The sequence below is a fragment of the Xenopus laevis genome, chromosome 1L (assembly GCF_017654675.1).
Source record: "Xenopus laevis strain J_2021 chromosome 1L, Xenopus_laevis_v10.1, whole genome shotgun sequence".
NCBI classification, from domain to species: Eukaryota; Metazoa; Chordata; class Amphibia; order Anura; family Pipidae; genus Xenopus; species Xenopus laevis.
Window position 1 is genome coordinate 138,904,454 of NC_054371.1, and position 26,036 is coordinate 138,930,489.

Genomic DNA, 26,036 nt, shown 5'->3' on the forward strand with positions numbered 1-26,036 from the left:
AGACGGAAGACGGTTCCTTTGAACGCTGCTGCGCAAATGTGCAAATTTATAGCAGGTCAGCAGAAGGGAGATTCCTAAAAAGAATAAATACTGCAGACAAGGGGGGCAGTGAAGGGGGTGGAGGGGGGTCATGGGGTTATTTCTCCTTTTAGGTGGCCACATGAGTACAGATATTGTCACATAACATACACAGGAAGATTGCAGAGTTGTAACTATAAGACAATCATAACTATCCATTTTTGACATGTTACGGCCCTGTAAAAAGTCCTTAAAGGGGTGGTTCACCTTTAAGTATGTTCTAGAATAGCCAATTCTGACCAACTTTTTAATTGATCTTCATCATTTATAGTTTTTTAATTATTTGCTGCCTTCTTCTTCTTTTTAACTTTCAAAGCTACAAATTTATTGTTACTGTTACTTTTGATTATTCATATTTCTTTTCAGGTCCTCTCCTATTGATATTCCAGCCACTTATTCAAATCAATGCATGGTTGCTAGGGTAATTTGGACCCTAGCAACCAGACTGCTAAAATTGCAAACTGGAGAGCTGCTGAAAAAAGGATGAATAACTCAAAAACAAATAAAATTGAAAACCAACTGTAAATTGTCTCAGAATATCACTCTCTAAAACATAATGAAAGTAAACTCAAAGGTGTACAACCCTTTAAATATTTCCAATATCAACATTTTTTGGGTTTCCGGATAACGGACCCCATATCTGTAATCGCGTGCAGACTGACAGATTTCAACTTTTATTTACCATGTCTAATTTTTTGTGGGTCAAAAGTCTACACTGTTGACAGTTTAAAGAATCTTGAAGATTCCATAATGTCAAAGTTGTAGAAATTTGTGTTTGCCCAACTGTCTTAATTATTACACTAATGGGAGTGCACCTCTGGCTGTATTTAGGGATCTACCTTACAGACACTTTTTATTTACCCTTGATACAATAAAAAAATCAGCATTCAGAAAAAAAACTGTGGACCTCCACAAGACCAGTTGGAACAATTTCCAAAAACATGACGGTCGCACAAGAATCTTTACTAACAGTTATACTCAAATATAACAGCACTGCATTTTTTAAGAAGGAGATAGAAACCTGAGGGCTGCCCCTCTAAAGCTGCCATCCTAGGAATCGGCCATTGGGTGCCGAAAATGGTAATTATAGCCCTCTCCTACACATATTACATTCTAACTTTGTGGTTGCTTCTTATAAGTCCACGTTGATGCAAAATAAATTTAAAAAAATATGAAGACTAACTGCAAATTGCCTTAGAACATTGCTGTCTACCTTACACTAAATAACTTTATGTTCAGGTGAACAAAAACTTTATCTGAAGCGGTATCCCAATGCTACAAAATTCACTAAAGCTTTTATACATCAGGCAGAATACATTACCCTTTCTCCTGTCATTGCAAATGGAGCATTAAACCACTGCTCAAATGTGCTGCAGCTCTTAAAGATAGTAGGTAGTAGAAAGTTCAGAAGAGCCCAGAGCTCTGGCAGCTTGTTTTGAAGTGGAGTGCCGGTCAGTAGAATGCGTCTTGGAGCAACATAGTGAGTGTTCAACACCTGTGTTAGCTTGCAGTGATGGTTCTTCATTCGATGCCCTTCATCAACGATCATATATTTCCATCGGATCTGTTGACAGGTAAATGAAAACAGTTTACACAGAAGTATCACATACATCTACAGCAACTATGTTGAAACTGAATAAATATATTGTTTTTTGTAAAATATATATACTCAGCAACACATTTCAAAAAATTGGGACAGGGGCAACAAATGCCTGGAAAAGTTGTTTAATGCTAAAAAAAACAAAAACAAAAAAACCTGGAGGAACTTCTCACCAATTGGCAACTGGTTAGTAATATAATTTAATATAAAATGAATGGAACCAGAGAGGTCGGGTCTTTCGTAAGTAAAGAGGAGAGTAAATCAGCCAATAAATTGCTGGTAATTTCATTTACAAGTAACTTTAGAACCAGTGAACATTTTTAATTAATGTGTATTTTTAAGTTGCTTAGAATGACATTTTCTTTCATTATGCAATAAAAAAACTGACAATATTCTGTAAGGATGGAATAATTATAGCATAACAGTATTTGGGGGTCCCAAAGAGGGAAGTGGGAGAAGCTTGAGAAAATATATGAAAAAATCAAATATCAATTAGCACAAAAAGACCACTTACCTTTGCCAGTATGTGCTTGTCTTTTATAATATACTCATAGGTGGTTAGCAGAACATTAAACTTTCCGGATCTTAGTTGAGGAACTAGAGAACGCCTCATTGCTGGTGTTCCCTGAAACAGAAGAAAATATGGGAAGTTTGAAGAAGCCACAGTAAAGTGTAATGTCATATAACACTAAAGCAGACTTGTATACCTAATTCCACAGTAAAACTCAAGTCTTTATCACTAACCTTTATCAAAACACATCTAACCAGCATCTGATTGACTATGATAAGAAATAAAGTAGAGTTAACAATACAAATACATTTTTGTTCTGCAAGGTGTGTGCATGCTACCTGCTAGTCCCCTTAGTATCATACATCCATATTAGAAGAAAAGAGGTGCGATTCCGCCAAAGTTCTGCATATACAGCAATTCTGATAAAAGGTTGCAAGAGTAGAATAACAGCTTTGATGTTTTTCTGTATTGTTCCAATATGGAGTGCAGAGACCTCAGCGTGCCTCATTATAGTGCTGCATTCATGAGGCATAAAAGGTACTTATGCACTCCCCTCCAGCCCCACTGGAGCAACACCAAAAAACTAAAGTGTTTTAAAGTAATGAAATATCATGTAGTGTTGTCCAGCACTAGTAAAACTGATCTGTTTGCTTCAGAAACACTACTATAGTTCATATACACAAGCTTTTGTGTAGCAATGGTGAAAATTGAAAAAAAGCTATATGGCACAGGTTAAATAGTGGATAACAGATAAGACCATTGTGTTCCACAGAGCTTATCTGCTTTGTAACCTGAGCCTTTTCTCCTTTGAAAGGCTGCCTCCCATTGCTACACAGCAGCTTATTTATATAAACAATAGTAGTGTTTCTGAAGCAAACAGCAGTTTTACGAGCGCAGCGCAATACTGCATTATATTTTTATTACTTTAAAAAACTTGAATTTTTTGATGTTACTGTTCCTTTAATCAGACGTGCAAGGGAGTTCTAAGCAGGCACAGTCTGCAAAAGAAAACTGTATGGACCTTTGGCAAATAAGTACAGGTTTGAACTCTGTACCTCGCACTAAATGTCCAATCTAATACTAGGTGCCGGGTGTAGTCAGACTCTGAACATAAGTTCTTTTTAAATGAGTAATAAGCAATTGACACTTGTGTCTGGAATCATAGTAAACAACCTCTAATATCTTACTAGGTTTCCTACAGTACGCTCAGTATTCTACATGAATGAGGTCAACTAGACCTAATACTCTGGTGTTCTGCCTTTAGAAAATGCCAAGAGATCTTCTATTGGGATTTTAAATTAGGTCTGTTTTTAATCTATATTCAAGTATATAGGGTTTTAAAATTAGGATTTGCACACTTTCACAGAAAGCAAAATCAAGCCTGAAAATTGTTAGACATGTGAAAGTCGCTGCAAAAAAAAAAAAAAAAAAAAATTGATTGACGTTCTCCTTTAAAGGGGAACTGTTTTGAGAAAATTAAAATTTAATATTAGCTTCCTCATACAGAAATAAGAAACTTTATTCAAACACATTCAAATATATATTCTATACCTTTTTCTGAAATAATCAAGTTTATCTTCACTCTCCCTCTCTCAGCATCTGTTTCTCCTTATTCTGTCTTCATGCGGCAGTTGAGTGTCAGATATTCATTGACAGTTAGATTCAATATAACTTTTATTTTTGCCTAGAAGATGTATTCAAGCTCACTCAAATAACTGATTTCAGTACAAAATCTAATAAAATAACTGCCTTTTGAATAAATCCTGCATGTAGAGAGACATGATGTCTGGTGATTTTAATGAGCTTGAATACATCTTCTCGGCAAAAGGAGCCCATCTATAAACTATCTTGGATCTAACTGTCAATCAATATCTGACACCCAACTCCTGCTTGAAGTCAGAATGAAGAGAAACAGATGCTGAGAGGGGAAAGTAAACATAAACTGGATTCAATCGGAAACAGTACAGAATTTTTAATTGATTGTATTTAGAAAGTTTCTTATTTCAGTATGATGAAGCTTATATTAAATGTTCATTTTCGCAATTGTTTCCCTTTAAGGAACATGGTGATTTTTACTCTTGAGAATTCAGTATATGAAAAAAAAAAAAATAGGTGGGAGAAATAAGTCCTTCTCTGAGGACTGCCAGAGAGATGAACAAGAATTCAACAGAATGGGAAGTTCACGAGTCAGGGATTTCTACCTCCAGAATATAACTGACATCTTCCTTTTTGAAACTAAATTCACAAGGTCAACTTCTTGATGTAAATAACTAGGCTGAGTGGTTGGTTACATTACAAGACATTCATTTCAAAGAAAAATGGCCCAATTAGAACAAGCAACTTTGTTGTGTGCCTGGTTTGTTAGGAATAGGTGTGCTCTTTCAATCAGTCAGCCGTGCCCACAAAACCACACTCGGTAAGAATGATTATTTCTCTCATTCTAGATATTGGATAATTAAACATTTTGTGCAGCATTTTTCCATCTGAAAGTAATTAGTCCTTATTGCAGTAATGCCTTTAGGATGATTAGCTTGCACTAAGACGCATTTGGCTATTTTTGCAGTTTAGCAATGTTATGCAAGGATGGAATGAACATACACACACACACACACACAAATAAACAACTTTAGCAAAGGAATAATTATATGATCATTTATAAAAGAGTAACACTGCAAACCTTGTAAGCGATTTTCACTACTGTAGGTGCCCATTTATCAAATTCATATTGCCAGTTGGACAAAGTCCTAGAAGAAAGAAATTTATATACAGTGAAGCCTCAATTATGCATCCCTTGAGTTTAAGTTTTCCCTTAGGGTAGGACTCCACGAGCGCTGTTGTCCCAATATATCATTCATGGTGCATTTCCTTAATTTACATTTTCCAGGATTTTACACCATTTTTTTTCTGGTCCTCAAATACATAAAATGGGGTTCTTTTGTATTAGGCTTAATCCAATTTGCTTTATTTTAAAATCTAGGCATCTTTTCTATGGTATGCAACGGACATAATAAAAATAGATAAAACTCAACATGACACCAATTTGTTATACCAATTATTATACTCCTTTATAGTAACAAATGCAGTTTTTACTATAGCAACGTCTAATTCGAATTGTTTGTGTAAATATGGCAGATGCAAGTTTTCACAGATAAGAAGGGGTAATTTCATGATACACATTAGAAAGCTACCGGTGCCCCCTTTATGAGATTAACTGGGGCATACAGTCTGATGAACATGTCAAATTTAGGTACATGTGATTGTCAGCATTTATTTGTTTTAACCAAAAAAAACACATTACATTGCACCAAGTTAGGTCAGAGAACTCAATACTGTAACATACAGAAACAACATGCCAGGGAAAAGTTCTGGCATCATTATCTTTTTCATCTTGAAGTATTTATTACTATTCCTACAGATAATTACTAGGTCAAAGATGATATTAGTACCTTAGGCCTTTCATGATAGATTGTTTCCCCTAAGTTGTCTACTTTACCTAATAGATACAACAGAGGGCTCATTTATAAACAGAAGTGGGCCTGGTAGGTACAAAAATGCACACAAGTTGCCACATTTTCTACCCCAAATTAAACGGTTTCCCCCTAAACCAGAGAAATAGTGGTTTGCCTGCCAGAAACCAGGAGCACCAATTGAACATTTCTGACATAAGTGAATGCATTTTATTTACTGATGAAGTATTACATACCTTACTTTTATATTATTTGTATCTCCCTCTTAATATTTTTGGGTACTAAAATCATTATATCTTGATTTTTAAAGTTGGTCATATATATGTATTTGCAGCTAATGACTGTCCTTGTATGAGGTTAAAACTATGAGCTCACTGATTCTTACCATTTAGATATTGCTAGAAAAGGTTGGAAAATTTAGTGAGCTGAAATACTCTCCCAGCAAATCTGTACAGGAACTCTGCCATCAGGATGTTAAGCCAGATGTTAAGATGATGCAACTATTTTCTATTTGTTATAACATTTTCAGGAAGGGAACAAAAAACAATACTTACGAAAGAGGAACTATAATAAGGTACGGCCCATTTAGCCTCTTGTATTCCATCAGGTAGGTTATGAGTGCAATAGTTTGGATGGTCTTTCCGAGCCCCATTTCATCTGCCAGGATTCCATTTAAATTGTTGTTGAACAAAGAGACCATCCATTCCAAACCCTGTATCTGAAATATAAAACATAGTGGCTTCTAATAAAAGGAAAAAAAATCTATTAACTTTTTATTTTATATATATATATATATATATATATATAGAGATATATATATATATATATATATATATATATATATATATATAGAGATATATATATATATATATAGAGATATATATATATATATATATATAGAGATATATATATATATATATATATATATATATATATAGAGAGATATATATATATATATATATATATATATATATAGAGAGATATATATATATATATATATATATATATATAGAGATATATATATAGAGATATTTATATAGAGATATATATATATATATATATATCTATATATATAGATAAAAATATATTTTAGTGCAGACTATAATTGTCTGTATGCTTTCACCCATAAGCTATGCACATCAGGGTGCACAGATGATAGTGTTCAGCATTGCTCTTGAGCAGCACTAAATCTACAACCCCACAGAACAGAACTGTGGCAACAGTATCAACATTGATAAATGCATCCATTCATTAAAAACTTTCATGTTAGGAAAATGTTTAACAGTCAGGAAATATCAAACTGCTGGTAATCCTTCAGGATTGCCCACTTCAATATTTGATAAAACAGCTCTATGATACTAAAGTGCTTGAAATAGCAGCCCTTATACGCTGACATGTGCATACCAGTGCTTGTCAGACGACTGCAATGTTAATTTATGTTGTGGAACACTCTGAGGAAGTGCCATAGGGCATGAAACGCGTCAGTGGTGATTGTCATGCACTGTACCGAAGCTAACAAATTTTAATGGAACCAATAAAGTAATATATATTTTTTAAATTTGAAATCGTGTTGAATATATCCGCATGTGTGATGTAGATTAAAGTTCCTAAGCCAGGAACCCGGATTCTAAGACACGTGACGTCTGGAGCCAATCGGAGATCCCCCCCACACTGAAGTGAATGTTTGTTCCGATAAATTAACTTTCCCTAAACACAACTTAAAAAAAAAAAAAAAAAGATTTTCTGTAAACAAACAAGTTTTTCATTATAGTTTAGTTACAGAAGCTTAAGCAAACAATTTTAGAAGTCCTTATCCAGTGAGCAAGGCCATGGTATATATGTGGCTAGTCTGACAGTGACCACTTCCACGAAAGAGATTTATTTATGCAAACACATATAATTTAAAGGAGACTTTAGGCAACTTCACACCTCGTATGTTTCACCAGCAGCGATTTGAATGTTAGCCAATGGAAAGGAAACAAGGGATGTTTTGTCGCCCCCACTGAGATCTATAGCGGGCAACAAAATATGCCATGCGCCATTGCCCTTAAAGGAAAAGTAACGTCAAAAAATAAGTGTTTTAAAGTAATGAAAATATAATGCAGTGTTGCCCTGCACTGGTAAAACTACTGTTGTTTATAAGCTGCTTTGTAGCAATGGGAGCAGCCATTCAATGGAGAAAAGGCTCAGGCTACACATCAGATAGCAAATAAGCTCTGGTCTAATGGTGTTATCTTTTATCCACTAGTTATCCTAGCCGTTTTTCAATTTCCGCCATTGCTCCCCAGCAGCTTGTTTATATGAACAATAGTAGTGTTTCTGAAGCAAACAGATCAGTTTTACCAGTGCAGGGCAACAGTACATGATATTTTCATTACTTTAAAACACTTACATTTTTTTGTGTTACTGTTCCTTTAATCTCCCTGTTTAGATGAAGAACAATAGGCAAAAGATATGTTTAGCACAACCCCTATTTACTGAACTCATGCTGAGCAAAGGATGTACTGCCCCTTTAACTCCTTTATACTCAACAATGGATAACCTAAATGACAGTTTACCTGGTAATGTTTTAAGGTGCCGTTGACTAGGAGAGAGGACTGCTTTTCAACCCTTTCTATAATATCGTGAGCCACACCATAGTAGGACTGTGATTGACGGGCATCCGCTTGCATGCTGTACTCGTCGTCTACATCCTGCTTTGCTGTCCTAAAATATCAAACATCTTTTACCAAGCAGTAAATGCCATTATAATAACTAACTTCTTTTCATTCAACTTTAAGAGAGCTCCCTCATTCACTGAATAAAGGTGAATGAGTTAAACCAAGCCATGTCAAACTACTTACACATGATACATATTTCAATGTCAAACATCATTGCTTCAGCACTATTGCAGCTTCCTAATGGACAACACAAGTCTATATACAGTATGAAGCACTGGGCTAGTGGCCCTCATTACCGCTTGTATTAGATGTATTTATTATCTATTTGTATATTCAATTTAAACACATATTTATTGTATGATTCTGTGAAATACTTTGGAGCTTTACAAATATGAGGCCAAAGCAAAGGCATGGACTTGCTACCATTTTTAACCTCAACTGTGTTAACATGTATGCAATTGATTATGGAATAGTCTTTAAACCTTTGCTAACAGGCTGCACCCTGCAGAATGATCACCACGATTATATCTACTGCACAATGGCAGATCATGACGGGAGGCCGGGGTAGTGGGGTTTAAAGTGGGTAAAGGGTAGCTCCCACAATTCCGTCATGACTTCTGTGGAATGTTCTCATACAGATCATGCTCTTTAGATATATAGGGGTTGTTCACCTTTAAATTAACTTTTAGTATGATGTAAAGAATGAAATTCTGAGACAATTTGCAATTAGTTATTAGCGTTTTTTTGATTTCAGAAACTCTCCGGTAATTTGAAATGTAGCAACGATATACTGATTTGAATAAGAGACTGGAATATGAATAGAAGAGGGCCTAAATAGAAAGATGAGTAATAAAAATTTGCAAAAACAATAAATTTGAAGCCTAGCAGAGAATTTGTTTTTAGATGGGGACAGTGACCCCCATTTGAAAGCTGTAAAGAGTCAGAAGAAGAAGGCAAATAATTAAAAAAATATACAAAAGAAAAAATGAAGGTCAAATGAAAAGTTGCTTAGAACTGGCCATTCTATAGTATACTAAAGGTTAACTAAAAGGTGAACCACTTGGATCGGAGCCCTTACATCGTACATGAAAAGATTTTTTATCACCTTCATTGGCCATATTATTTTTTGTATACAATAATAGGGGTTGTGGGAGCACTCAAAACGCTAAGTTAAAGGGAAGTGCTATTTTTCAAGGCACTTCCCTGGTCCCCTGTTTCACAAATAATTCAGTATAAATGCAAGTGCATATGTTTACGAAACAGGGTTTTTTTTGTTACATGATCATAAAGTTGATAAGCCACCATACCATGTCAAGGAAAACCCCATATGGCGGTCCCTAACTTGTTACCTCTGGTCATACTATAAAGGATCTAGTGCCTCTCTGCATAGTAGAATTGATTGAAGTAAAAGTCTGCTGAACCTTGGTTTCAGTCTGAAGGCTAAATTCTCCCCCGCTGCTAACTCGCTGCTAACTTGCAGGTTTTGAGAGTAATTGCCAAAACCAATGCCACATTTTTTTAAAAAAATTATAAGGATGTAAAAATAGTGAAGGCAAAGTAAAATTATATGTATAGGTGCATACTATATATAAAACTTTACTTTGCCTTTATTATAGTCTCTTCAAGATCACATTTTTTTTTATAAATGGGCGTTGGTTTGGGCAGTCTCTCTTTCAAAAGCCGCATATGCAGGTGGCGGGGAGGATCTAGTTCACAGATTGAAACCAAGCTTCAGGAGATTTTTAATTCAAGTAATGCTGTTAAGCAGAGAGGTACAGTATATGACCTTTTATATTTTGGTCACAGGTAAACAAGTTATGGACAGCCGGTTTTACTTTGACGTGGTATGGTGGCTTATCAATTTTATGATCATAATTTTGTAACAAAAAACCCTGTTTTTCTTTTTTTAGACAGGGGACTATTGTATTTAAATATGTTTTTATACGGCCTTAGGAGTGCACCCACAACCCTCCTTTTTTGTACCTGAAATATTATTTTTTGTGTCTCTTTTAATGTACCCTTCCCAAATATGGATATGGAATTACTTTTTTTTGTCATCATTTGTGTATAGTATAACAGGTTAAGGAACCCTTTAATTTTCATGTAAAAGTATTCTGTATAGTGCTTTACATAATTGGATTAAGCATACGGTAAACCCCTGCCCTTAAACTTACATTCTTATGTTAAAGCCTGAGCATCAGGAAGGGTATGCGCTCAAGGCCAAAGAAGCATTATAAGGCATAATACAATTCAATAAAAATACTGTGTGACTGACTTTCTGTGGATAAGTGGCTAAAAGGTGGAGCTAATAAGCAATTTTGACAGGGTGAATGCCTTTAAGCAGCCCTGCTACTGTAGAAATCTACCAGTTTTGTATGTGAATACACTATTCATTATCTAAAACTATCTATTGTTTTAAGATTATTAAGATATGCTGTTCCAGTGGAAAAGCTTATAAAGTTGCAGACTGTAGATGTCAATAACATCTTCCTCTACTGATGACATGAGGTTGAGAACCTTAGAAGTAGCAGCACTGGAGTTCTGTAGCTGGCATAAAAGAATTGTATATCTGTGAAACTTACACTGAGTCATAAGACATGATTTCTTGATGGTAACAATCAGAAGGAAAAATTAAGCTAGTGGTTACTCCAAGGAATTTACTAGATTGTAGAGAGCATGAAAAAGCACAATAAGAATGTGGAAATGTCTCTTATCTTTCAATGCCCCAATTAAAGATACAGGAACATTACTCATCATCAACCCTGGGACTACCAGAGGTTTTAGGGCAACACTCTCTTGGCATTTCAAAGCTATGAAGCTGAAGTCAAGACTCCATCCCCTAAAAATATGCATTTCCATCGCAGGATATTCATGTAGTGATGACTAACTAAATGCACACATGTCTGTGTAAAACAGCATCTCACACAAAACAGCTTAAAATAAACACCGCTTTTAAAATGGGTGGAGATGAAGGAACCATTGATGCAAGTCCCTTCCCATATTGTCATATAGAGTAAAGGCTTCAGGGCACAATCACGCAGTGGAAGTTTAAGGCGGAAAGTTTACCAAGCTAGATTTGAGCCTAATGCCAGTTATCAGTGCTGGGGAAAGGGGGGAGTGGTCAGTCCATGGGGTGTGCTGTATGGTAATTTCCCTCACAACCTAATTAAAATTTACCACCTGCCATAACTATGCCAGCAGTAGACAGGTAAGCAGTGGACAAGGACAGAGGAGACTGTGAGATAAGAGGTCCACTGTGGCTGCCAGCTGGGCCCTCCTGAAGTTTTTGTTTTTGCTGGGGGGGAGCTCTGTCAGTCATAGTTACACTAGTGTTAAAAAAAATTAATTTTGTAACACAGATGCTGCAATATTACAGAGAAGCTGGATATATGTAAATAAAACATTATAGACAATTATGATTATCATATACTATTAACAGATGTACACTTTTACATCTGATTGAAAAACAGATCAAAATTGAAGCATTTAGCCAAAAATAATGTACATTTATATACAAAGTTTACCTGGTAGTAACTAAAAGTGATAAGGGGCACAGTAATGAGCAAGCACCATAAAAGAAATTATTCCAGTTTACAGTAACTGAATCACATGAAACAGAAGAATAAATAAGTATAGCCCTAGACCCAGACATCAACGTTCAAGACAGAAATTTGGTGCCAACCTCTAAGATAACCTTATTACCTCATATTTATCAAGCTGCTACTTTGAAGGAATAATTGCAGGGTTTTTTTTTTTTTTTAAATGCTGTATGACAAGCTTACTGACAAACTGCAAAATGTTATAAATAACTACTACAGTGCACTTTCTTTTACTTTTTCTCGGTAGATAATCTTTTCAGACTTTCTAAATATTCTTGTGACTTACTCTATTATCTGCTTAGCATCATGCGCTACATCTTCTGTGAAAAGACCAAGGCGTTTCTTTTCCTCTACGTCCAGCCTACTAGAGTCTTCTTCATCCTCCTACAACAATTGAAAATAGAAATCAAGTACACTCTAAAAATATTAAAGTGATACTAATTCAGGTGAGTGGAGAAAGCAAAATGACAACACAGTCTTGCCTTGGCTTTTTAGACAAAAGAAATTCACTACAAAGAATCCTATACTGAAAAGTTGATTTTAATGCAACAAAAACAAACATGAAATATCTTAATTTCCTATGAACTGCTTTCAAATAGTAGGTAAAATATCCACTCAAAACATACATCATCTTCATACTCTGAGCTACTTCCTTCACTGTCAGACCTCGGAGCAACTTCATATCTAGAGAAGAGAACAGAGTGATATTTCATGAGATTAGCAATGCAGAAAAGATAGATGACAAAAGTTAAAGATTAATTATGAATACGATAAAACATTTAGGCAAATTTTAGTGGATGTTGATAATGGATAAAATTGATTTTATATGAAAATATCCACAGTTAACAAAAAGCATGATGTGATTTCAGGGATGAATTTAAGAGAATTAATTTTGATGAAGGTTTTACACCTGTGAGGTTTGACATCTATAAGAAAACAAACAACAAACCCTTCCTAAAAATAGTGCATATATTCCTCCTTAAGTTGACAAATATAAAATAGACTTACCCTGGGTTCATCTCCAGCCATGTTTCAAGCTGACTTGCTTTGGGGGCTTCAGGAACAAGAAGTACTTTTCCCGTTTCAGTGTGAATAACCTTGACCGGTAGATCACTCATTTGGCTGCTCTCGTCTATTAGCTAAATGAAGCAAAAATAATTTATCATTATGTCAATACAGTCAAATACAATTTTCTAAAACAACTACTATGTCAGACAAGCTTTACTATAACATATAACATCTTGTATACTGTTTTATTGTAATTAGCTCAGAATATTAGACTTCAGTTATAACATAATAATTAGAGATGCACCAAATATTTTGGGATTTGGGCAAATCCTGAATCCTTCGTAAACAATTCGCCGAATACCAAACTGATTACGAATTTGTATGTTAAACTAGGACTGGGAAGGGGTAAAGAGAATTTTTTTTTTTACTTCCTTGTTTTTGTGAAGTATAGTCACATGATCTTAAAGATTTGGATTTGGTTCGACCAGATGCTTGGATTCAGCTGAATCCAAATCCTGCTGAAAAAGCGGAATCCTGGATTTGGTACGTCCCTAATCATAATACACAAGAGCCATTAATATGATTTAAATCCTTATAAACAATGCAATATATTTAAAAAAAGACTTATTGTAACCAAATAAAGAAATATATAAATATACTGTACCTCTCCATCAACCCCTAGGCCCGAGCCCACACCTTCCACGTTCTCCTCAGTCTTCTGCAATAAGAACACATTTGTAATGGGTGGATGATGCGGAGAAACAATATTTACACTACATCCACTGAATAGAGATACAATTTTGCAAAGACAAGCTTACTTAGATTTACAAATATATAAGGAATAAGTGTAGAGTGCAGCATTTCTCCTATGCACCTTGCCACCTCCCACAGGCGCAACTGTTCTCAGTATCGAGTCCATCAGTGCATGCAATTATGTGGCATTAAAGGGTCAATTAGCAGAATTCTGAATAACAGGTTTTTGCATAATAGGCATTTTATGGTTAGAATTATAATATATTTCTCTCAACAATTAAAATGATCAACTATTGTTTAGTAATGCAGACTTTATATGTAATAATTAGTTATAGGGATGCTAAATAAGAATGCAAAATACAAAAATACAGTGGTTTCGATTGTCAAGAGTAATTTTGGAGCAAAAAAAATGTATGGGCAGGAAAGTACAGTTCTGGTTGCATGGATACGGACATTTAAATGCTACTAATGGAGACATTTGCGGGAAATCACTGGAACACACTTCAGCTCTCAAATGCACTCAGAAAAAAGTCTAGCAAGAATGAAGTAAACAGAGCAATTTAAAAAAATATCTTTAGAAAAATAAGTCCTTGCAGAAAAAGTCACTGATTATAGGAGATCCATGCAGCAGTTTGATAAAAGGTTTAATAAAAATGCATTAATGTAATAGGTATCAGAACAATTAAAGAGGGAAAAAAACAACCAAACAATGTAAAGAAATATGTTGAGTAATAAAACTGAGTAGTCACTGAAAGTAAGAAAAAATATTTTTTAGATCAGTCCGCTTAATTTATACTGCACTAAAATCAGAAAGATTCCGTTGGTACCATTATTAACATGTATGCATGAATGGATTCTGCAGGGCTGTACAATAAATAGGTGTATATATTGAATACACAAGATTACATAGGAACATGAAATAACTTATACAAGAGGTAAAGAGGACCCAGCCCATAATAGCTCACATTCTAGTAAAAAAAATGGCCCAAAGTAAAGATAAATAAATCTGTTAATTAGCAATGCACATTATGAGCACCAAGATGAAGCAAAATAGGTCAGTTTGCAAAACACTTGCCACTGAACATACAGTGCTGCTGCAATTATTAAAATACTAGGTCTGTACACTGTTGCAAGTTGAACTACATTTCTGCTATTCTGATGCTCATTTGCAAACTGGGCAATTGGAAACCATTGCATCCATCCAATTGCAAATGGATCGAACAAATTGCTACATTAGTTGATACATTTCCCAGCATTCATATAATGTTAGCAACTATTGCTACCCTCCAGGGAGACATGAGAAGTGAAGAATTAAATTGTAAAAAACACACTTTGGGGCACATTTACAAAGCTCGAGTGAAGGATTCGAAGTAAAAAAACTGAATTTCGAAGTAAAAAAAACTTCGAATTTCGAAGTATTTTTATGGGTACTTCGACTATTGAATAGGCTACTACGACCTTCGACTACAACTTCGATACGAACGATTCGAACTAAAAATCGTTCGACTATTCGACCATTTTATAGTCCACGTACTGTCTCTTTATATAAAACTTTGACGACATACTTCGGCAGTTTAAACCTACCGAGGTACAATGTTAGCCTATGGGGACCTTCCCCATCAGTTTTCTAAGGTTTTTTTGATCTAAGGTAAATCCTTCAATTAATTAAAATCCTTTGATTCGAAGGATTTAATCGTTTTCCTTCTATCAATCGATCGTAGGATTTGCGGTAAATCCTTCGAATTCGATATTCGAATTCGTAGGATTTTACTTCGAGGGTTTATTAACCCTTGATATTCGACCCTTAGTGTATATTTTGTTTTAATTTAAACTTCAAGTTTATAGAAAGTCAAAAATAAACAATAGAAAGCAAAGAAAAAAGTCTTTATTTCTTGTGTACTATCTGATATGAGACCAGCTGAACTGAAAAGGTGTTTGGAAGGTGTTCAATCCCCACTTATTGGTGCAATTCAGGGGGGGCAGTAGCTTACAAATATCAGTAAAGGCCATGATCATTTAAATATTTTCTTTCCAGGGTCTGTAAGAACACTAGTGAATATTTATATTAATATTACCATACCATTAGAGGCTATTAAACTAGGGATTTTTTTTTAATCAAGGTTATTTAAACTGATTTGGAGCTTATATAGATAGACACATTTGTTTTCATATTATTGAAAACAAAAGTTTCCTACACATTTTTTGTAAAGGTAAAAATTCCCCAGGTATATTATGAATTATGCTAACATGCAGTGCATGAATCATCTTGTAAATTTCCTTTCCATATTGCTCAGTTTTTGTCACTGATTGCTTTTTACATACAATGCCATATATATGTCATTTAACATATGATTGTTGCATGCAGTTTAAATTAATTTTCTTTAATAGCTGAGAACCTGCTTTGTTTTTGCATAGGAAATGCTTGATTATGAAATATTTTCTAACTTGTAATTTTTCAATGGCCAACACTGATTTTAGGACAACTGCAGAACATGATCATATTGATAACTGCAAAATTAATTATCTCTAATAATAGTCACATTGACCACTAAAATTGTACTTTAAATACTATTTGTTAGTTCCTGGTAAGTTTTCTTATGCTTCTTTAAACCTATAGAAGTTATTCTTTTTTTTAAAATTTATCCAGTAGGAATATTGTGGCTAAAAAAGTAAAATACACCCAGAAGGAGCTATAAGGAACCTATGTAATATTGAAGTGCCCATGAAAATCACAAGTTTGTTCCACTGTTAGTACTTTTGACATGATCTCCCTTTACATTAGTGTTTCTTCTACTCCATGGCCTGACAAACTATTATTCTTCTTACCTTCTTTCTCTTCTTCTTCTTTTTCTCCTTGGCAGCTTGAGCTTTCTTGTGCTCCCACACCAAACTGGTCAGATTAGCCACATATTCATCCGTTTGCTGCAGAAGGTAAGCCAGACGCCGGTCTTTCTTTTGGTCAATCAATTTTCGGTAACCTTCCTCATCTTCTGCCTGTTGAAAAGTATTAATTGCCAAATTTACCTGCTTCCAGAACAAACAAGGTGCATACCATAATGTACAACAAATGTTTTTGACAATCACCAACATAATACAAATTACCTATTAAAGAAATGTTCCCCAATTTTATATAAAAAAGAAACCCCAATGCATAAAACTCAGGGCAAAAAGATGGTTTCCGTTATCCGGAAACCTGTTATCCAGAAAGCTCCGAATTACAGAAAGGCCATCTCCCATAAACTCCATTTAATCTAAACAATCCAAATTTTTAAAAATGATTTCCTTTTTCTCTGTAATAATAAAACAGTACCTTGTACTTAATCTAAACTAAAATATAATTAATCCTCATTGGAAGCAAAATTATCCTATTGGATTTTTTTAATGTTTATATGATTTACGGAAACCCTAGGTCCTGAGCATTCTGGATAACAGATCCCTTCCTGTAGTTTACGGTTGAAGAAAAGTCACAATATTTTTCTCAAATAAGATCTAGCTAAATTCAGTTTGATTACATTTTGATTACAAATGTTCAAGGAAAAAAAGCTAATTTGATGCTGTCTTTAATTTGTCACAGGAAAGAAATCCTCACTTTTTAAAAAAAAAAAAAAAAAACCTTTTTCTCATCATTGAAAAACATATCATTAATCACGCATTATAAGATGTTTCACCTGGTGCTAAATGATTTTCAGCAACCTTTCAACTCAAATCAACCAATAGAAGTCTGAAATACAAGGCTATTTTTGTAAATAGAAAAGATCGCTTTTCACATTGCACAAAGAGAAGAGACAATTTTAAAAAAAATAAAATAAATCTACCCATGCTGCAGGCTAAGCTTCATGTGGTTTGTAGCACCCCATACCCACCCCTTTAAACCAATGGTGGCCCTATGCTTTTAAAAAATGGGAATTGGTTTGGGCAATCTCTCGCTGTCTCTCTTAAAAGCCAGTGGTGGGGAAGGATCAGCCCTCAGACTGAAACCAAGGTTCAGGAGACAATAATTACAAGTAATGCTACTATGCAGAGGTACATACATTTTTATACTATGACCGAAGGTAAACAAGTTAGGGACCACCGTATGGGGTTTTTCTTGACGTGGTATGGTGGCTTATCAATTTTTTATGATCATAACTTTGTAACTAAAAATCCCTGTTTTTGTAAACACATGCACCTGCAAATATATTGAATTACTTATGAGACAGGGGACCAGGGAATGTGCATTGAATAATTGGCCAAATCAGTAGCACTTCCATTATACTTAAATATATTTTAACTTATATATGCTCCCATAACCTCCCATATTACAATCAATATCACTGTCAAATATACAATTTCCTTTCTTTATAGCAATAATAAAAAGCTAAAATAAAAAATAAATATTTACTATGAACCTGCCTTCTTCTAGAACAGAATGTCAATATTTAATGTTGTGTTCTTACCATAAGCCTTCTCATTCTTTCCTTTTCAATGCGCTCAGTTTCTTTCTTCTGCTCTCGCTCTGTGTTGGCATGCCATGTGGCAACCGCTTTGGAGAGTTTCTGAATCTTGCCTGTGACTGATCGATGATATTCTTTAAAGTCCTTAGCATGTTGCAATATACTGTTCAAATATTCCTGCAATTACAACCATAGAGAAAAGAAGAAAACATTTATTTTGAGGAAGCAGGAAAAGGGCAGTTTTTCTAGCTCAAGTCGCAAAGTGGAAGGGAAGTCATGTAATAAAGGGTAGTGGCTAGTGTTAAGTTCTCATAGGTTATACAAACCATTTCATGGCATGACACTACATTGTGAAGATAAGTTAACATGATTTGTACAGCTGGTCTTTGAAAAGTCAGCAAACTATAATGTCCTTTATGTGTACAGAAAGCTATATCAGACCTGAGACTTAAGAACTCACTTAGATAAAAGGATGCATTAATTGCCAGAGAACATATAGGTAAATGCTGCTGCTTTAGGTCATGATTTTTCCAGAGCAGCCACAATGCTGGGGAGCAAACTGTTCCTGCCATGAAATACTGGGCGGCAAATTTTGCCTATCATGAAATGCTGGGGGGCAAACTGTACCTATCATGAAATGATGGGGGGGGGGCAAACTGTGCCTATCATGAAATGCTGGGGGGGAAAACTGTGAGGCTTCCTATATAGAATAAATTTAATTTCAATTTTAGAAAGTCAATGTAAAGCCTAGTTATAAATAGCATATAGTATATTAACACATTTTAAACAATGCAAGCTAAAACTGGACCTTCAAACTCCTTTGTCTATTCCTGCCCTAGCTATAAACAACCATCTTTGTAAGCAACCCCTTCAGTTTTATCAGTTTTCTCACAGTATGAAGGGCATTAACTGAATACAACCCCAAGCAAGACTTTGGATATGGTAAGTCTGACTCCATTATCCCCTATAATATGAACAACCTTCCTAGCCTTCTGTTATCTCAATGAGAAGAACAGACTGGAAAATTTACATAAAGGCAAATAACATTAAACATCAACCTAAAATAATATCAGATATTGCTACATGTCAGAATGTAAGTGGTTTTGCAGATCAGTACAGTACAATTAATTAACATACAAGTCCCCTCTTGAGTCACCAATTTCTCCCAACAACTGAATATTGTTTGAAACAGGCTGGAACTATATGTTGCCATCTTGTATTAAATATGCTTCCTGCTTTGCCATTTCTCATACCGCCTTAGAAGATATTTCTTGAGGAAGATGGAAAGGGACTGTAAGAGCTATAGCTGTGTAAAAAAAAAACCTCATACATGTTGAGCTTGCTGGGCTTGTAGGACCTATTTTAAACAGGCATAAAAAAACCAAAACAATTTTTCTATTTAAATGACTGCTCCTCTCCATAGAAACTGAAAAATGTCTGTAGAAACATACAGTATTTAGTGGAAAATGAAAAATGCAGTTCAGCGATACTGTGTCTCATACATATAAAAAGTAAAAAACAAAAATGATGTATCATTTGTAAACAAATACATGTATAATATCATAATGATTCCTTCAATTCATCCATAAAATTCCCTCCAATTAAAGTGAATTTTTAGAAAATGGCCACATAAGATGTATATGCCAGAGATGCTTTTCTGTGAAAATTTACAGCAGAAAAAAACAAATCAAAATAAAAATGAGTTTTGCCTCACCTGATGTTTTTGCCTTCGTTTTCTTTCCTGCTCAATCTTCTGCTGCTTCTCAAGCTTTTCAGTCATGCGGGCCTCACGCAAAGTCTGCCGCTTGCTTCGTTTGTATGCTTTAGAATTCAGAGCCGTCTCAAGTGTAGTATCCCGTCTCATGCATGCCACCACTTCCTGTCTCAGCTGACACACAATCAACAGTCGTAAAGGACTTAATAATTGTTCATTAAGGGGAATACAATATTTTAGAAATTCTAAATTTTCTAACTGAACAGTATAGCATCTGGGCTTTTTGGCTAGATGTGCCATCACATGGCCTTTTCTTAGTTATGGCTTCTTTCCTGCCATTCTCACATACAGACCATTATTATACAGGGCACAGACAATTGACCAATATCAACTGTAAAAGTATGTCAGCACTTCTTACATTAAACAATATAATATTTTGTTGTATTACGTATATGATATTTCCAATAACTTCTAAAAATGCAACAAATTGAAGTCTATATTACCTGCCGCTGAAAATTTAGAAGCCGAAGTGCTTTTAACTCCACTGTTGCTTTTGTTCGAAGATCAGGTGGCAGTGAGCCAGGTAAGTTTTCCAGTTCTTGGATCCTATGAGCAATACGAGCTTGAAGCCTTGTGACAAAACACAGACACAATAAGAATCAGCACAGACATAGACAAAAAATGCCAAAAAAAGAATCAGATTTGTTGACGATTATTTGCTCTGAAAGGTGATTGTGAGCATTTTTACTCCATTTCTATTTACAAAGGCTGAAGTATGTGGCACTATATACAAAATGTATATCAAATAAGAAGCCAAATTATCATACCTTGTCATTACACAAATACAAAGCAACCTCTACAGTAATGCATCAATAGTGAATTTAGACTTGTGAGTTGTTCTATACTATTTACTTTTGGTAGAGGACTAAATTTAAAAAAAGCAATTAAACTGTGTTTTATTCATTTGTTGTGTCGATTAGGCCGCAAAATTAGCAGGTTTTAATACAACAATTACTTATGAAATTGGCTTAAAATGATACTGACAGCAGAAATTATAACTTTTTTACATCTATCATAACATTATCTTTGCATGCTATTTATAATTTTGCCATAAACGTATTTGCCCGATGCTTTTACACTTCCTACCTAGTTCCCCCATGTTCCTGTATGAGGGGGCTGCCATATTTGTGCAGCAGTTGTCCGTTAGCATTGGAAATTCTATCTGACAGTTTGATAATGTCAAGTTGGTAGTCAAGTTGAAGTTGGCACAACAGTCAGGTTTAGGATCTTCACCAACAATTACTTAAAAAAAAGCAACCCTATCAGAGAAAAATGATCAACATGACCTATAGGTAACTTTTAATGTACATTAAAGGGATACTGTCTTGGGGAAAATAATATTCAATTTTGAAATCTGACATGGGACTAGACATATTGTCAATTTCCCAGCTGCTCCAAGTCATGTGAATTGTGCTCTGATAAACTTCAAACACTCTTTACTGCAAGTTGGAGTGATATCACCCCCTCCCTCCCCCCCCCTCCCCAGCAGCCAAACAAAAGAACAATGGGAGGGTAACCAGATAGCAGCTCCCTAACACAAGATAACAGCCACCTGGTAGATCTAAGAACAACACTCAATAGTAAAAACCCATGTCCCACTGAGACACATTCAGTTACATTGAGAAGGAAAAACAGCAGCCTGCCAGAAAGCATTTCTTTCCTAAAGTGCAGGCACAAGTTACATGATTGGGGGCAGCTGGGAAACGGACAATATATCTAGCCCCATTTAAGATTTCAAAATTAAATATAAAAAAATCTGTTTGCTCTTTTGAAAAATGGATTTCATTGCAGAATTCTGCTGGAGCAGCACTATTAACTCATGCGTTTTGAAAAAAACATGTTTTCCCATGACAGTATCCCTTTAATATTTTGAAGAGTAGTTTTTTAGTGTCTATATCACTTTAGCCCTTAGCAGTCCTATACTTTCATTTCTACTTCTTTGTCCAATGTGAAAATTAACAGCTGTAGTGCCGGACTGGAGACCCACTGCCAACAGAGGACCTGATTTCCAGGGCCTCACTGCACAACTCACTAGGGAAAAACAGGGCGCCATTGATACAATTGTATTTTGCATGAAAAAAAATGAGATGCAAAAAAAAAAAAAATTTAAAATAAAAAATGCCCATTGGCTACAATGTGCGTAGCATAAAAAAATGCCTATTGCCTTCAATGCATTTTGTGTGGAAATAAACAGTGCAAAAGAATGCTCACTGAATTTTACAGATTCATCATCACTAATCAGTAGCATCTTTTAATTCCCATAACAATATTCCAACTCATTAATTTTTGAGCATCCACATAAAGATGTACACATATGTATTCCATGCGTGCGCAAAAATACATGAATTATCTAGTATTCATTAGTTATGACCCAAAGTTAAATCCACTGGTTCAATTTGCCCATGCTGCAGAATTCAGAAACTTTTCTGAACCTGGATATCTGTTGCTTAGAATAGAAACCTATTTCTTGCTTTAATAGTAAACCTTCTTTATTTGGAGTTCAGTCACTGTGAAAAACCTGGCTGACCCAGTTTTGAGGCAATTTTTGGTATTCTTGAGGAAAGAAAATGAGTCTCTTGCAGCATTCTACAATTACATCCTTGTGGTTTGGTGGGTGATTTCAAGTTTCCAAGCAATTTTATCACAGATTGACTGCCTTATCCTTGTTGTATATTTATAGACCAATGACTATAGAAACGAAGGTTAGTGCTACTGCCACATAAAAATAAATAAATGTGGTACCACTTAATGGAAAAGTATTAAATCAAAAATACCAATTGAAGTAAAGAATGAAGGAGAAAGCACTCACAGTTCAACTCAGTCCCAAGGTGCAAAGTCAAATTTACTGTGTCCAAACGGAATGTGAGGGTCTCCAAAAAATACGAAAACAAATGTAAAAAAGTAGAAAATTTATTAGGACATGATACCTAACGCGTTTCGTGCCTATTGGGGCACTTACTCTTACTATGAGTAAGTGCCCCAATAGGCACGAAACACGTTAGGTATCATGTCCTAATAAATTTTCTACTTTTTTACATTTGTTTTCGTATTTTTTGGAGACCCTCACATTCCGTTTGGACACAGTAAATTTATAGACCAAAACAGAATATAAACTACTACCCCTACCTTACCCTGCTTCTGTGAGGTCAGATACTACTTAGTTTGGCCCATTTTATTTTCAGCGTTAGTTTGCAGTAACACCATGTCTAATCTGAGTGTGAAAATGTTTTTTCCGCACGTAGCGCAGTAATTTTTTTGACTACACCCCTTTCTGTGGCCACACCCCCTAATTACCATGTTTGTTTTACAAAATTTGGCAGGTTATGAAAGTTTGAAAATATTTCTCCTTATCTAAACTGTGTTTTTGTTTTCAAAATTGTTGCAAAGTATCTTATTTGACCTGTTAGCTGTTCTGGACTCTCTGCTAAAAGCCAAATAAATGAGAAACTTTGTTTCTTTTTCTGGCTGTTCAGTGCAGAGAAAAGAGGGACTTTCCAGTACAAATGAGGGACTGTGGGTTGAGCTGTCAAAAGAGGGACTGTCCCTCCGAAAAAGGGACAGTTGGGAGGTATGAACATATACCTCATGGATTCTAAACATGTTTGCAACCAAAACATGCACAGAAACTTTAGTGAGAAAACCAGTTCTACAATTGAAAACCTGCATTAAAATTTGCCACAAAAATTATCGATTCTGAAAACAATACATTTTTCCAGAAGGAATGTCTTTTTCAGCCAATAAAGTCATTACCTTTATATGTATTTATGAATGTATAACTTTATATAGCGTTACCAAGTTATTTATTTTCCAACATACATTTCCATAAAACAAGTAAACATAAAAATGTTAATGTTAAATGTAAAAATGTGTTTTTCATTTCAGAAGTACTACCCTCAAAATCTGAGACTGACACAACCTTGACTTTAGAAGTGCCTATATCATTTCTATGAATAGTTATTTGTAACCATGGAGGCCGCTATTCAAGAGCAAACAGGGTTGTAGGACGCATATTTGCATAGCAGATAAAAAAGTACATGAAACCCTCATTCATATAAAATAGCACTTGTTTTCACAAAAGATTTTATTTGCAGGATAAACAAAAAACCTTCAAATGTAATAAATTATTTTCACTTTATGGTGTTAATTGCCCTTTACAGGAGAATGGAAAACATTACTCGTGTAAACATTTAGGAAATATATAGGAATTATATGTTCCTCTAGTTATACATCTTAATATTCTTCCAGCACCACAGTAAATATAAAATTAAATGATTCATTAGCGTTGTTTTTAATTCTACATTCTTCAGTACCTTGCATCCCACAGAATTCATATAATGAGGATTCAGTCTGCAGATTTGCCATCTGCTGACACAACTGTAAATAAGAATACCCAGCACACAACTGCTGAATCCACTGAAAATAACATGTTAGGAGCATAGGAACGATGGGGCCAAAGCAACAGCAGTAGTTCAGTACATATAAAGTTTAATGAAACCTGAAATATCTGGTTCAGTATCAGGACACTAATCACTTGTTCTTAAGATCCATGAAAAGTTTTCCTAAAAAATACACTGATGTAGCAGCTTGCATCATGTCGATTATCTGCTGAAAGTATTGGACAGAAAGTTCCTCCTTCCCTGACCATGACAGCTGCCTGGGTACAGCTCAAGATCTAAAGGGAAAAATAGAGAGATTTTTCCCCCTTGACCTGGTAAACCTGTCTCTGAAGTCACCCACAGTAATGTCAGTTCCAGGGTCAGTATGAAATTAACCATTGGGTCGCGGGTGGGCAGAACCTGTGCAGGACTTTGCACTGACATCCATATTGCACCCTGCTGACATATAATACTACCAAGTATGGGCAGAGCTGTACAAAAAGAGATGTGCAGCTCTAATCGAATGATGGCTGCAACTGACTGTCAGCCCTGCTAGAAAATATTCTGTTGACAACACTGTGATAATATGTTCTGAATGTTTAATATGCCGTTCTGTAGTGATCCATAACTGGTACCCGCAAACTAGCTACCAATAATTTTATTAGGAGCTTTTGTTGCTGGACTGGATATATGCAGAAGCACCTGCAGATATAATTTGTCCCCTTCAGAACAAGTTGTCAGCTTATCTGCTTGAGTATGGGGCCCTTTGATATGCCTACCCCACCGAAATTGGCCACAAAACTGACTCCACCACTTAATATATTCCCCTGACTATAACTGGTTTACCTAAGCTCTCTATTGTGTGGACACCAGCAAAATATATTGAAGACGCAGTGGCACAAAATTACAGCCATTGGTTTGTAGTCTGGTTTGAAACTGGCATAGATTTCCTTCATTCAGTGTATGGTGATGGAGCTATTACATTGATGCCGTACAGATTAGCCCTTTTGCACATGTGGTGGTGGGATTTCCTAAATTAACAGCCATAGACTTGCAGTAATAGTTTATCACGTTAAAACAGAACTCATGCAAATGGTTAACCCTCAAATGAACCATTTCTTTCACAAATTTAAATTGTCATGATATTTAGAGCCCAAAAAATACCATGCTAAGCAAGGATAAACTATATAGTGAATAATCTCCTCTTGTAAAACATAAGGATATTATAAGTTACCGAGGAGTTCCATGAGCATATAAAAGCACAAGGCCGAAGGCAGTTTTTTTATACGGGTCATGGAACTCCAAGGTGACTTCTAATATCTTCATATTTTGCAACAGGGGGTAATTTATTTTTTATAATACACAAATTTCAGTGAGTCATGTGACAGAGATGACATCACTAATCTCTGATTACAACAGATGGCATCACTAAGCACTGTTTATAAGGATATAATTTCTATTCATGGCTCTTGTGTATTATAGACATATCAGTGTATTTTATCAGCTGTTGCTCCCAATAGCACAAACAATAGCAACATGTACACAATAAGAACCCCTTTATCAACACAAAATGCCATGTTCCTTCCCACCAGAAAGAACAAATTACACATGCAATTAGATCATACAAAACAGCTGCCAAACTTCTATACAGGAAACTGCGGAATTGCCAGGAAAATAAAAAATACTGGGAACTTGGGACGTCTAAATAAAATCAAGCACTTTCCACTAGGCATATATATATATATATATATATATATATATATATATATATATATAT

The 26,036-nt window shown here is 35.1% G+C and overlaps 1 protein-coding gene across 7 annotated transcripts in view; it reads right to left on the minus strand.

The window, feature by feature from the left end:
* The window catches only part of smarca2.L (SWI/SNF related, matrix associated, actin dependent regulator of chromatin, subfamily a, member 2 L homeolog), a 113,515-nt gene that overhangs the window by 46,493 nt on the left and 40,986 nt on the right, over positions 1 to 26,036 (minus strand). For all 7 annotated transcript variants that reach the window (XM_041564111.1, XM_041564110.1, XM_041564125.1 and 4 more), the window contains 13 exons: positions 20,327 to 20,453; positions 19,824 to 19,997; positions 18,113 to 18,286; positions 16,503 to 16,670; positions 13,588 to 13,641; positions 12,924 to 13,054; positions 12,542 to 12,599; positions 12,202 to 12,299; positions 8,215 to 8,362; positions 6,211 to 6,374; positions 4,867 to 4,933; positions 2,193 to 2,303; positions 1,400 to 1,642 (listed from right to left, as the gene is read on the minus strand). In XM_041564111.1, the coding sequence (XP_041420045.1) occupies positions 1,400 to 1,642; positions 2,193 to 2,303; positions 4,867 to 4,933; positions 6,211 to 6,374; positions 8,215 to 8,362; positions 12,202 to 12,299; positions 12,542 to 12,599; positions 12,924 to 13,054; positions 13,588 to 13,641; positions 16,503 to 16,670; positions 18,113 to 18,286; positions 19,824 to 19,997; positions 20,327 to 20,453 (1,717 nt within the window). The remainder of the gene's footprint in view (positions 1 to 1,399; positions 1,643 to 2,192; positions 2,304 to 4,866; positions 4,934 to 6,210; positions 6,375 to 8,214; positions 8,363 to 12,201; positions 12,300 to 12,541; positions 12,600 to 12,923; positions 13,055 to 13,587; positions 13,642 to 16,502; positions 16,671 to 18,112; positions 18,287 to 19,823; positions 19,998 to 20,326; positions 20,454 to 26,036) is intronic.